The 14,889-nt window shown below is 39.9% G+C and overlaps 1 protein-coding gene across 2 annotated transcripts in view; it reads left to right on the top strand.

Moving 5' to 3' along the window:
- Window positions 1–13,652, top strand: part of LOC109895031 (leucine zipper protein 2-like) — a 160,053-nt gene extending 146,401 nt beyond the window's left edge. The window contains exons 11-12 of one of the 2 annotated variants that reach the window (XM_031830656.1): window positions 3,146–3,220; window positions 9,883–13,652. In XM_031830656.1, coding sequence (XP_031686516.1) covers window positions 3,146–3,220; window positions 9,883–9,987 — 180 coding nt within the window. In that variant the 3' untranslated portion in view covers window positions 9,988–13,652. The remainder of the gene's footprint in view (window positions 1–3,145; window positions 3,221–9,882) is intronic. The other variant, XM_031830657.1, reaches the window with a different exon arrangement.
- The last annotated feature ends 1,237 nt before the right edge of the window (window positions 13,653–14,889 follow it).

Genomic DNA, 14,889 nt, shown 5'->3' with positions numbered 1-14,889 from the left:
TTGGGGGGGTTTGTATCATTTGATTTACACAACAACTACCACTTTGAAGATACAACATATGTTTTATTGTGAAACAAACAAGAAATAACACAAAATATAGAACTTGAGCATGCTGACATACCTTTTGCGGCAATTACAGCTGCCAGTCTCTTGGAGTATGTCTCTATAAGCTTGGCACATCTAGCCACTGGTATTTTTGTCCGCTGATGTACAGCAATCTTAAGTCATGAGATGAATGGGTTAAGAAAGAAAAATTCAATACATTTTTGAGATCTGGGATATGAAAACATTTATGCTCAATATCTCAGAACTATGCTTTGCCTAACTATGCCTAAGCAAGAAGAGGAAATATCAGTCCGCACAGAGAAGCTCGAGATTAAACTTCACTCAACTTTCAAGAGTTTTCCCTTTACTGTGGGAATTGTGATCGAATAAACGCAATATTAGCCACTTTCAACATACCAAAACAAAACAAACTATGCAAGAGATTTTGTTCGGAGTAGGATTCTATTGCATTGACAGGCACAACTCAGGCCAGTACTCTACACAGACGGGTGCGCTATAACCAATCAGAGCTACAGTAGGTCTATATACAAATAGACCATTGCCATATATAGATTTGTGCCATTTACTTTGAACTGGACTGTTTTACAGCATGAGCAGTCGCGATTATTGTGCGCTTGTTTTGAGAACAAAGCGAGAACTGCATGTAGCCAGGTGTGCACATTTATTCATATTCTTTTTTAGATAGTGAGTTAGCCCAGTTATAGCTCATCTGTAGTCAGCAATGTGGGAGTGATTTCTTCTTACAAGAGCACAAAAGGTGTACATTTCTAGCCATCTTTGAAAAGCGAGTCAGATAACGCGCTATAAAGGGGCAGTGTTGGCCTTCTGAGTGGCGCAGCCGTCTACAGCTTCACTACAGACCTGAGTTCGATCTCAGGCTGAGTCACAACCGGACATGACCGGGAGTCCCATAGGGTGGTGCACAATTGGCCCAGTGTCATCTGGGTTAGGAGAGGGTTTGTCGGGGGGGGGGGGCTTTACTTGTCTCATGTGCTCTAGCAACTTGTGGCGGGCCGGGCGTCTGCAGGCTGACTTCGTTGTCAATTGAAAGGTGTTTCCTCCGACACATTGGTGCGGGCGGGTGGCAAGCCACATTATGGGGGATGCATGACTCGACCTTCGCCTCCCGAGCCCATTGGGGTGTTCAAAGGGAAATGTTGGATTCTACTTTCATCCAACAATGAAAGGATGCAGGTTGTGAGAGACCTGGATCCCACCTCTATTGAAGTTGGTCTTTGAAATATTCACGCTGGCGCTAATGATGTCCTTGTATGACTTTTACGCATGAATGCACGGACACACACCGTGAAATTTGTTTTAATCTGTAGTATAATAGTTATTTTCATCTCATGCGTAGCCAATAGGCAGTGGGTAGCATAATTTGTCTAATTCTGTCTAATAATGATATGGGAATAATAATACATTTTATTTTGTAAAGTGGATCTATCAACACAACAAAATGTTCAGTCACCTCCTTGTGGAAAAACAGGTTAATGTCAAGCCCTGCATGTTTGTTTCAAGTCTCATGGAACACCACACATTGGCTGCTACTGTAGCGGCTGTTAAAACAGTACATCAAAGCAGGTACATCATCAATGTTCACAGTAAACTCACACAGAATTTTCACAACATTCAACTTTGAGCTCAGCAGACCTGACATTTGCTCAGTGACAAAATACATTTGAGGGAACATTGGTCCCAAGTTCTGAAAGGTGCAATTTTGACATTTGGTAGTGCATCAGCAGTTTTCCTGTAGTTATGTCAGTCACTGAATTAGCCCACGTCAACTAACATTTTATAGATTGCTAGGTAAGTTAGTTTAGCCCGGTATCTAAACCTTGTCCTAATCATGGCCGAATTACTGACTGGGCATGCATACTCAGATACATGTAGCATATTAACATGACATGAGTCATGGCCAAATGTGTCGAATTGCAGGAAATTTGCTTTAAAATGTAACAATGTGCGCTGAGAGTCGGGGAGTGAGTGTTTTTAATAAAATAAACAGAACATAATAAGAAACACTAACAGCACGGAGACAAGAAACAGAAGCAATAACGCCTGGGGGAAGGAACCAAAGGGAGTGGCATATATAGGGAAGGTAATCAGGGAAGTGGTGGAGTCCAGGTGAACCTGATGGCGCGCAGGTGCGCGTAACGATGGTGACAGGTGTGCGCCATAACAAGCAGCCTGGTGACCTAGAGGCCAGAGAGGGAGCACACATGACATAAAACTGTAATGTTTTCTCTCCCCATGGCAAAAATGAGTAGAATTGCATTAAATTAATTTTTAAACTGCAACATTTTCTCTCTGGCCCATGACACAATGTATAGAATTGCAGAAAATGTGCTATAAAACTGCAACATTATCTCTACGCCCCATGGTAAAATGTGTAGAATTGCAGGACATTAACATTAATACTGCAATTTTTTTCTCTCCGCCACCAAGAGATGGGCCACAGAGCCAATAACATTTGTGTTTGTAAACTGAGGAGTACTCGCAAATGTAACTGCCACTGATCTATATCAATTCTGTGGCAACCGTCCACAAAAGCAAAAAACTATGGGGCATTCACATCATTCAAATACTATTTGCCAAGACCCACACTGGAGGGTAGAAACAGAGATGATGGTGTATGTCTTTATATTATCTGTGGTCGTTTAGCCACAGTACAGCACTGTAGGTGTAATGAGTAGAGTTCTGTTCAAAGGGAAATGTTGGATTCTACTTTCGTCCAACAATGAAAGGATGCAGGTTGTGAGAGATCTGGATCCCGCCTCTATTTATTGAAGTTGGTCTTTGAAATATTCACGCTGGCGCTAATGATGTCCTTGTATGACTTTCACGCATGAATGCACGGACACACACCGTGAAAATTGTTTTAATCTGCAGCATAATAGTTATTTTCAACTCATGCATTTTCATTAGACCAGCTTGTTTGTTCAGGCCTTATGAAATTGATCTCTTTAGCTAACTCTGGTACAGTTACATAGATTTACAATGACATTTTGATTCATGTGTACTGTCCCCGTCAAATAAAGAAATACATTTAAGTTTGTGTTTCTTTGTATCACAACAGATTGGCGGGGGTTGCTTCCAAAACCAGACGGAGACAGAATCCTCTCTCGACAGTAAAAAGCTGCTTGAACAGAAGGTTAGCATTTAAATATTTATATACACTACCATTTAAAAGTTTGGGGTGACTTAGAAATGTCCTTATCTTCGAAAGAAAATATAATTTTTGGTCCATTAAATAACATCAAATTGATCAGAAATACAGTGTAAACATTGTTAACTCTCTCTAACCAGAATAGAAAGAGGAGTGGGAGGCCGGGATGCTGGCCTTCTAGGCAGAGTTGCAAAGAAAAAGCCATATCTCGGACTGGCCAATAAAAAGAAAAGATTAAGATCGGCAAAAGAACACAAACACAGGACAAAGGAACTCACTGTTGACGTTGAGGCTGGTGTTTTGCGGGTACTATTTAATGAAGATGCCAGGTGAGGACTTGTGAGGCATCTGTTTCTCAAACTAGACACTCTAATGTACTTGTCCTCTTGCTCAGTTGTGCACTGGGGCCTCCCACTCCTCTTTCTATTCTGGATAGAGCCAGTTTGCGCTGTTCTGTGAAGGGAGTAGTACACAGCATTGTACGAGATCTTCAGTTTCTTGGCAATTTCTCGCATGGAATAGCCTTCATTTCTCAGAACAAGACTGACAAGTTTCAGAAGAAAGGTCTTTGTTTCTGGACATTTTGAGCCTGTAATCGAATCCACAAATACTGATGCTCCAGATACTCAACTAGTCTAAAGAAGGCCAGTTTTATTGCTATTTTAATCAGGACATCAGTTTTCAGCTGTGCTAACATAATTGCAAAAGGGTTTTCTAATGATCGATTAGCCTTTTAAAATGATCAACTAGGATTAGCTAACACAACGTGCCATTGGAACACAGGAGTGATGGTTGCTGATAATGGCCCTCTGTACACCTATGTAGATATTCCATAAAAAGTCTGCCGTTTCCAGCTACAATGGTCATTTTCAACATTAACAATGTCTGCACTGTATTTCTGATCAATTTTACGTTATTTTAATGGACCCAAAAATGTGCTTTTCTTTTTAAAAACAACGACATTTCTAAGTGACCCCAATCTTTTGAGCGGTGGTGTACAAAGCATAAGAACCGTTCTACAAGGTGCCTCTTGCATTTCTCCCCATGGGAATAACAATGTGGGCAGTGTGGGATATTTTGGTGAAATTAATACATTGCATGCACATACACGTTGTTACAGCAAATACCACCACAATCTACTGAACTGTGATATTGATTGTATTGCGCTCTGCCAAACAAATCCACGCCTGGCTCACTCAATCATAAGGAAGCAGTGTCACACCTGTTTGGACGTGGCAGATGGTACAGCGAAACAGATCCCATTGGAATGTAGTATAACACTGTGTAACTGAGCCGCTGTCATGCATTTTAAGTGAGATTTCTCCATCTCTGTCATGCTGAAATAGGATCAGCTACCATCGATTCTATAACCATTTGCAGGGGAAATGGCTAATACCTATACCGTGCCTACAGTATGATCTATGTAATACCACCCACATTCAAACGAGTGTTTATTCTTTAACCTCATTCTTAACCTTATGAGTCTTTTACCAGGGTCCCTGGTAAAAGAGATTATATTATAATAGAGACGAACCTGGGACGAGAAAAGGTTGAATGGAATGAACATGACAATATTATTAGGTCACGGGAAAGCTTTGGAATAGCAAAGGCCCAGTGCTTTCTCCCTCCTGTGGTCATTGTCAAATTGACTGATTATAAGGGAGAGGTGCTCACAAAGGGGCTGATCCCTCACTGATAAGGCCATGTGGCAGCCAGCCACCCAGAGCATGTGATACTCAACTGCCTGACTGAGGGAGCGAAATAGACCTTACGTCAACCTAAATTCCACTGCCATGTTGGGTAGTCACTATTCGAAAACACTGAGAATAACACGATTTTGTATTTTTTTTTCTTAAATGTATATTCCTTTCAGGGTGTGTTTTGCTTGATAAACGGATTTTAGTTTGTTCATCACTAAAGGTGACCTAAAGATGTACACGCTCCTAACCAATTCTGCATTTATTTTGTGTTATTATGTTTTTTTTATGATGATTTTAACTTTCTTTGCATCATTTCCTATGATCGAAAACAGCTTCTGGACATCAGAGCAGAATCACTAACCTCAATTTGGAGAAAGATTTTGAATTCAGTAAGTCAGCAGCTCTGGACGTTATGATCCCCAGGTCTTGAAAGAGGAAGCGGCGGCGTCATCATTACACTACGTCGGCGAGCATCTAGACTGCCATATCCTCTGTTTTTGTTGGCCAATATAGACTCACTAGAGAAGAAACTGGACGAGCTCCGTTGAAGACTATCCTACGCTTCTCGTGGCTGGTCATTTTAATGCAGGGAAACTGAAATACGTCTTAACTCATTTTTACCAGAATGTCACATGTGCAACTAGAGGCAACAAAATTGTAGATCACCTTTAGTACACACACAGAAATGCACTAAAGGCCCTCCCTCCCCCTCCCTTTGGCAAAGCAGACCATAAAGATATCCTCCTGATTCCTGCTTACAAGCAAAAAACTCTAACAGGAAACACCAGTGGCGCGCTCAATACTGAAGTGGTCCGATGAAGAGGATGCTAAGCTACAGGACTGTTTCGCTAGCACAGACTGGAATATGTTCTGGGATTCATCCAATAGCATTGAGGAATTTACCATTTTCCTGCTACGATCTTCGACGAGCTATCAATACAGGACTAAGATTAAATTCTACTAAGTCGGATCTAATGCTCGTCGGCTGTGGCAGGCCTTAAAACCGACCACGGATTACAAAAAGAAACCCAACCACAAGCTGCCCAGTGACACAAGCTTACCAGATGAGCGAAATTCCTTCTATGCTTGCTTCGGGGTAAGCAACACTGAACCATGCATGAGAGCAACAGCAGTTCTGGATTAATCTCGGATCTCGCTTGCTGTAGCCAAAGTGTTAAACAGGTTAACATTCACAAGACCACGGGGCCAGACAGATTACCAGGATGCGTACTCAGAGCATACACTGACCAGCTGGTCGGGTGTCTTCACTGACATTTTCAACATCTCCCTGACCCATTCTGTAATACCTACAATACATGTTTCAAGCAGACCACCATAGTCCCTGTGCTCAACAACGCCAAGGTAACTTGTCTAAATGACTATCGCCCATAGCACTCACATCTGTAGCCATGAAATGCTTTGAAAGGCTGGTCATAGCTCACATCAACACCATCACCCCACTCCATACCACCCCAAAAGATCCACAGATGATGCAATCTCTATTGCACTCCACAATGCCTTCTCCAACCTTAACAAGAGGAACACCTATGTGAGAATGCTGTTCATTGACTACAGCTCAGCATTCAATACCATAGTGTCCTCCAAGCTCATCAATAAGCTCAGGATCCTGGGACTGAACACTGACAGGTCGCCCCCAGGTGGTGAGTGTAGGCAACAACACATACGCCACGCTGACCCTTAACACTGGGGCACGACTCCAACACCATCATTACGTTTGTTGATGACATGATGTTGGTAGGCCTGATCATCAACAATGATGAGACCGCCTATAAAGAGGAGGTCAGTGGTGCCAGGACCACAACCTCTCCCTCAACATCAGAAACATCACTGCTCTAGAGGAGATCTGCATGGAGGAATGGGCCAAAATACCAGCAACAGTGTGTGAAAACCTTGTGAAGACTTACAGAAAACGTTTGACCTCTGTCATTGCCAACAAAGGGTATATAACAAAGTATTGAGATACACTTTTGTTATTGACCAAATAATTATTTTCCACCATAATTTGCAAATAAATTCATATAAAATCCTACAATGTGATTTTCTAGATTTTTTTTTCTCATTTTGTCTGTCATAGTTGAAGTGTACCTATGATGAAAATTACAGGCCTCTCTCGTCTTTTTAAGTGGGAGAACTTGCACAATTGGTGGCTGACTAAATACTTTTTTGCCCCACTGTATATGTTTTTTTTTGTATTGGCTTTACTTCAGACAATGAAAGGCTTGGCCACTGACAGAAAGTGAGATGCAGAAGCCTCAAGGTATCCAGCAATTGTTCTTTTTTTTAACCTTTACATAACTAGACAAGTCAGTTAAGAACAAAGTTTTATTTACAATGACAGCCTACCCCGGCGACGCTGGGCCATTTGTGTGCCGCCCTATGGGACTCCCAATCACAGCTGGATGTGATCCAGCCTGTATTTGAACGAGGGACTGCCATGACACCTTTTGCACTGAGAAGCAATGCCTTAGACCACTACGCCACTCGGGAGCCCAATGCAGTGTTGGTTAACAGTAAACAGATGCTAGCTGACATTATTTCATCCCAAGTCATCATCTCATCTCTATAGAGCTGCTGCCTATCCTGTCTGACAAAATAAAAATTGTATTTGTAAGGAACACTTTTATGACTACTGAATACCAACTATCAATCACTTCGATCCACTTCGATTTCAGGTACTAACACCTCGCAAAGCAACTGCAACTTTTCTTTTCTTTTTGACTATTTTCTACATTGTAGAATATTAGTGAAGATGTTACACATATGGAATCATGTAGTAACCAAAAAAGTGTTAAACAACATATATTTTATATTTGAGATTCTACAAAGTAACCACCCTTTGCTTTGATGACAGCTTTACACTCTTGGAATTCTCTCAAACAGCTTCATGAGGTAGTCAACTGGAATGCATTTCAATTAACAGGTGTGTCTTGTTAAAAGTTAATTTGGCAAATCTCTTTCCTTCTTAATGTGATTGAGCCAATCAGTTGTGTTGTGACGAGGTGGGGGGTATGCAGAAGATAGCCCTATTTGGTAAAAGACCAAGTCTATATTATGGCAAGAACAGTTCAAATAAGCAAAGAGAAACTACAGTCCATCATTACTTTAAGACATGAAGGTCAGTCAATCCGGAACATTTCAAGAACTTTGAAAGTTTCTTCAAGTACAGTCCCAAAAACCTTCAAGCGCTATGATGAAACTGTCTCCCATGAGGACCGCCACAGGAAAGGAAGACCGAGAGGTACCTCTGCTGCAGAGGATAAGAGAGTTAGAGTTACCAGCCTCAGAAATTGCAGCCCAAATAAATGATTCACAGAGTTCAAGTAACAGACACATCTCAAAATCAACTGTTCAGATGAGACTGCATGAATCAGGCCTTCATGGTCGAATTGCTGCAAAGAAACCACTACTAAAGGAAACCAATAAAAAGAAGAGACTTCCTTGGGCCAAAAAATACGAGCAATGGACATTAGGCCGGTGGAAATCTGTCCTTTGGTCTGATGAGTCCAAATGTTAAATGTTTGGTTCCAACCGTTGTGTCTTTGTGAGATGCAAAGTAGGTGAACGTATGATCTCTGCATGTGTGGTTCCCACCGTGAAGCTTGGAGGAGGTGTGATGGTGCTTTGCTGTGATTTATTTAGATTTCAAGGCACACTTAATCAGCATGGCTACCACAGCATTCTGCAGCGATACGCCATCCCATCTGTTTTGCTTAGTGTGACTATCATTTGTTTTTCAACAGGACAATGACCCAACACACCTCCAGGCTGTGTAAGGGCTATTTGACCAAGAAGGAGAATGATGGAGTGCTGCATCAGATGACCTGGCCTCCACAATCTCCCGAACTCAACCCAATTGAGATGGTTTGGGATGAGTTGGACCGCAGAGTGAAGGAAAAGCAGCCAACAAGTGCTCAGCATATGTCGGAACTCCTTCAAGACGGTTGGAAAAGCATTCCAGGTGAAGTTGGTTGAGAGAACGCCAAGAGTGTGCAAATCTGTCAAGGCAAAGGGTGGCTATTGGAAGAATCTCAAATATAAATACATTTAGATTTGTTTAACACTTTTTTGGTTACTACATGATTCCATATGTGTTATTTCATAGTTTTGATAAGTCCAAATAAAAAATAAACACTTGAATGAGTATGTGTGTCCATACTTTTGTCTGGTACTGTATGTAGAATATTAGCCTGTTGGAAACTACATACCCCCTACCACATAGCACAGTTCGGGCTTGATCTAATTCATCTCTAGAGAAACTGCGCATTCAGCTCAGATTTTTTTTTAAATGGAATTCAAATTTTTTACTAATGTTGGTCAATTAGTTGTTTAAAAAATGAAAAATAACATACATTTTGGTTAAAGCTCAACTTTTGTTATTATATCAATATTTGTACATAAAAGTGGTTCCACCAGCATTTCTCGCATAATTAATTTAACCGACACTAAAAGATTTAATCTCAAATGATCTGTCTGCATTTATTAAATTGTATCGAAACTACCTGTTTCTATCACAGCTGTAAAAAAAATATATATATATAGTATGATTTTACTTGCATAAAAACTGTGGATGGAAACGTAGTTATAATCACACAATATTTTACATACAGCAGCTTTTTAAAGGACAGCTTCAAGTTTTCTATTTTGCCATGGAACAAAATATATATTGCAACACTGGTATTGTCCCAGACCTAAGTGTATGTGGAGTGTATATTTCCAGTAAAAGGGATAGGCTAATCAACATGAGTGTGAAGTAGGATTGCAGTATTGTTAAAGTAATACTGCTGTATTATTTAAGTAATACTGCTGTATTGTTAGTACTACTGTGATCAATCCAGTATTGTTTCTGTACAGTAGACCGTTGTTTCTCTGTTACTCTGCCGCTGTTGTTTATGAACTATACATTCTTGTCTTTTGTATTGTCAACAGCAAAGGCCTGCAGCGCAGATTGGAAAATCAAATGCAAAGCCCTCAGATGGCAGGGAGGAAGTAGAGGGAGGCAGCAAAAACACGAAACTACACAAAAACAACTGAATGGATGGGATATCATTGGAGATGCAGAACACCTGCGTTACCTGGAGATCTTTTTCAGAGCACATACTTGTGCGCACACACGCACACACACACACACACACACACACACACACACACACACACACACACACACACACACACAGTTTGCAAAAGAGACACAGGAATTGTTGGACGAAAACAAACTTCTCAACCGTGAAATGTTTAAATTTTTCGATTGAAAACCTGCATAATAACATGGCATGCATTCTAGACTTCTTTTAAAAGGTAGCAATGGCATTGGTAACTTGTTTTATGATTGTTCATTGTTGTTTTTTTTCAGAGCGAGGACACTACTTTCTACAGTAAATGTGTGTTATTTCTAAATAAATCCCTTTGCACTGGTGAGGTCATGATATTCTGTAATATAAGTAGTCCCATTAACAAAAACTGCTGTAACACCAAACTTACAAATATGGTTTGTCACTCATTGTAGCAAGGTTAATTTACTATCTCCTCCATATTTTAAAGTATATAGGCTCTCAAGTTGGCTGGCCAACTTCTTTCAACATTTAATATTGCAGAGCTCTTTCTGCCTTTAACATGCTAGAGGTGAAGAGCCAAAGACTCACAATGAGTCGTCTCCCTGAGAATGTGCCATGCACTGAGTAGTTACTCCTAGCTACATTGATCTGTGTTATTTGACCTTTCTTTCAATAAACTGTGATTTTCAGTAAATTTGTGAAGATTAAATGGATATTTGTGGAGAAAACGAATCGACTGGTCTATTTTTAACCTTTAGTGTGAAGAACAATTTACAAAATGTGGACTTTATACCACTTCCGTAAAAAATGTATCACACCCTTGTAAGTGCAGTGTAATTGCAGCATAGGTAGCCGGAAATGTACGGGGAGAATCAAACAATGTATTTCAGTTTGCTTGCCAATATAATATGTGTATAACAAATGACATGTTAATTACAGAAAATTCAACTAGGTATCACAGTAGTTACTATATACGATTTTTTAGGCCAAGGGTATTTATAATGTTATGGCATAAGGTCAATGAAACATAAAGAAGGACCTGAAGAAAACACTGCAACTGATATTTTTGTTGTTGTTTTGTGTGAGGTTAAAACAAAACCAACCGTTGTCATTAAAGCAAATACTTACTCTTTTGTCGCTGTACACCAAAATATATATTTTTATTCAAGTTATGTTCACTCCAGCATTGGCAGTTGCATACTAATTCATTATGGAAGAAATCTCAAAGGAGGGCAGCTAGTAATTATTTCAGACTTTAAAAAGAAGCAGAGTTAAAAAGAAAAGTAAAGCAGTCAAGTATTTAATCAGTCTTGGTGTGATTTTTTTAATTAGCTAGGCTATGTTTGACCGCTTAATATAACTGGAACGTAATGATTCATAAAAATACTGCTTATAATATGCTAATGCCGCTACCGTTATAGGGCTACCATCATCGCCTTTTTTAGCATATCCATGACCAATGACATTAGCGACAACATGCGCCAGATACCCTGTTTGACTTTCTCAAATGAATCAAAACAAGACAGCAAGGAAGCTAGAGCTATTAATCATTAGGAATACCATTTGAATATAATTTTTTTGGGGGGGTAATTTAAAAACAAAGTGAACAGATTGTGGGGAGTCTCTTGTTGACATGATACAACAGCATCACGGATCTGTTATGAATGTATGTGCGTCACTTGAAATGAAGTAGAATGATACACAACAGATGTGTTATGAATGTCAAAAGGTGTGTAATTTTACATGATTTTAATTACACACCTTTATAAGCAACCTAGATATTGCAATAGCAGTGTCGTGAACTACTGTGTAATTTAGGAGTGGGTCCCGAAGAAATTTTTACATCGGTATACAGCTGATGAGGACTTGTCAATTACATGTAATATGGAAAATATATTCATCATTCAAATAGCAATGACACTAACCATTATGATACATAAGTACGTAAGTATGTGTTACAGGCTTAGTTTTTTTTCCTACCTCACCCAGGGTTTCCCAAACTTGGTCTTGTGCCAGCACTATACAGCTGATTCAAATCAACAAAACTTGATGATGAGTCAGTTATTTCAATCAGTTGTGGTAGTGCTAGTGCATGAAACTAAAAACGTGCACCCAGGGAAGGCCCCCTGCCCTAACCTAAATTGGTGTGGGATTTTCTTTTAGTTTGTCTGTTCTCAGGCAAATCCCCCCCCAATTAATGCCTTTCAGAACCCATTTTAAAACCCCACCTGTTTCATTTTGGTTATCAGTAACTTATTGATTAGTTCCCTTTATCTGCTGAGCGCCCCCAAAAATGTTGGGAACATGACAGTATGTATAAGTAAGTATATAGTTAGTTAGTTGTCAGTAATTGTGATACTGGACACAGTAGGCCTACTGTATCACATCTTTAAAAAAAAAAAATGTTTTATCCCTTTCCCTGTGATATTTGGTACAGTCAGCAGGATCCGAGTGTGACCGAGCAGGAAAATATGGGATGACAGGTGTACAACTCTTTTTGGTCCTCTAATCCTTCTTTGTGGCAGGTTATAGCATATCCCAGGGGTCTAGTGGATAGCTTTCCAACAAAGCAACAAGGGTTCCTCCCCATGATTTGGCTGGAAAAAGATTCCATGAGTGCCGAGGGCAGAGGCAGTGCTGGTGTAACTATGTCGTTTCTAAGGAAACAAGAGCTGCAATCAGTATGTCATGTAATTAGACGCTAAACAAAAGTAGCACATTCAGATTTTACTTTTGGGTCACTCCCCATATCTATGTACTAATGTGGTAGTTACATAACATATTGTTACATACTGTACCATAGTACCTCGTATTCCTGTTTCCAGCATGCACAATAACAGAGATTGAACATTGAGTGATCTTATGCCCTGTTCTGATTCTAACATTCATATTTAGTCCTGATCTTGTCCACATTCTGTTTGTGCCCACATTTTCAGACAAGTGTAGACAATTAAAAGACTAGTTGTGGTCTGATTGTGATCAGGTCTTGACCACCTCCGGAGGAAGTCAGTCACGCATTGTGTCTTACAAGTGTAGACGGATCTGGACAGTGAAACCATTTAAAATCATCATTAAATCTTTGACAGGTGGCACCATTGACTTATGGCATCAATATGTGTCTTCAAATAAATAAATAATATTATTTTGAAAGAATAACTGTCAAATAACTTGCATACAGGGAGGGAACAGGAAATGTGGTCACAATGCAGACACTGTGGACGGATATGAGACACGTGTAGACATATTTCGGAAAATGTGGGTACAATCAGAATGTGGGCAAGATCAGGACAAACGATGTATAAACAAGGCTTAGCAATGTAATTTTAGGTGGTTGCTCAGACACAATTGTAGTAAATGTGTTACGACTTCTGCCAAAGTCGATGCCTCTTCTTGTTCGGGTGGTGCGGTCGACGTCACCGGTCTATTAGCCATAATTTGATCCATTTGTTTTGTCTTGTCTTCCTACACACCTGGTTCCAATCCCATTCATTACCTGTTGTGTATTTAACCCTCTGTTGTCAGAGATTGTTTGTTGTTCATTTATCGTGTTGTTTGTATTGGTGCGCGACTGGTCCTCGTACCCACTTTGTTTTGATTTATTGTCATGGTTTTGGAGCTATGTTTTTAAGTTATTAAACTACTCCATTTTACCAAGTTCGATTCTCCTGCGCCTGACTTCCCTGCCACCTATACACACGTTTATGACATAAATGCAATGCAATGCAAATGTTCATACAAAAGTGTAATTACACAAACTGAAAACAGGTATGACTGTTGTGGGTACTATGTAATAATTACACCATAACTACTTTTTGTAATGAAACACATTTGTATTGAGGAGACTTTACGGTGCCACTTCAAGATAAGAGTCCCCACAATGTATGTGGCAGTATTGTATCTGGCAGACAGCCAACTGTCAGAATGACAAACGCTGTTCAAGAATCTTTCGAGCCAATTGTGAAGATTTTAAGTTCCTTACACAATAGAAAATTGAAGGGATGCCCGCATTAGATATTGAAGGTCAGCGGTAATATCCGTGTGAATAGCATTCGGTACACTAGACACACAACCCAATTAAACACTCACATTAATTACACAGCTTCCCCCAGCTCCTTTTTTGTATTTCAGCTGTCAGTTGATACTCAAACTAGGCGCGCATGAGCAATTGCAAAATCTTTGAACATAGTGTGCCGGAGAGTGTGTCGAGATTGCTGACTTCATCCACTATTTATTCCCAGTTTTTTAAAGCTATGCTTAATGCACTGAGAGGGCAAACAATTCAATTGGGAGGATGGTTAGGTGGGTGTACCATACATTCACTATCTACTCCCACTTGTTCACGTTAACAGCAGTTCAAATTGTATGTGTGTGGATTTGTGGTGTGCATTTCCCTAGGCATGGCAAAACAAAGGTTGTGAAAGGTAATGAAGCATGTTGAACTTTTCCCTTCAATTTGTCCAATTAGTATTGCTTTGATTTCTCTCCATGTGTTTGCTAGAGAGGAATAGTTATTGTACTTTGAGAATCATACTGTAGTTTAGTCAAAAACATTTGGCAGGTTTACAAAAACGACAGTTTACCAATTCAAACAATTTTATTACATTTTCAAAGAAATCTGAATGAACTCGTCAGTATCCTTACAGGGATTTAAATGGCGGCGTCGTGTTTTCTACCTTTTTATACAACGGGTAAATCTAATCCTGAATGTTGATTGGTTAAAACCACATTCCAGACAGTGTCTATTCCACAAGTTACCACCGGCTAAATCTATGACATTAAAATGCATATTTACTCTGCTCCATCTGACTGCATAATCCACTGTCTTATCAGCCCAGCCAGGCATTTATAAACTTGATCTCCACTATATAAAAGCATCTAGACA

Source organism: Oncorhynchus kisutch, linkage group LG8, assembly GCF_002021735.2.
Source record: "Oncorhynchus kisutch isolate 150728-3 linkage group LG8, Okis_V2, whole genome shotgun sequence".
Classification (NCBI taxonomy): Eukaryota; Metazoa; Chordata; class Actinopteri; order Salmoniformes; family Salmonidae; genus Oncorhynchus; species Oncorhynchus kisutch.
Note: the sequence above shows the minus strand (reverse complement) of the source record. Positions and strands in the feature narration are given on the sequence as shown.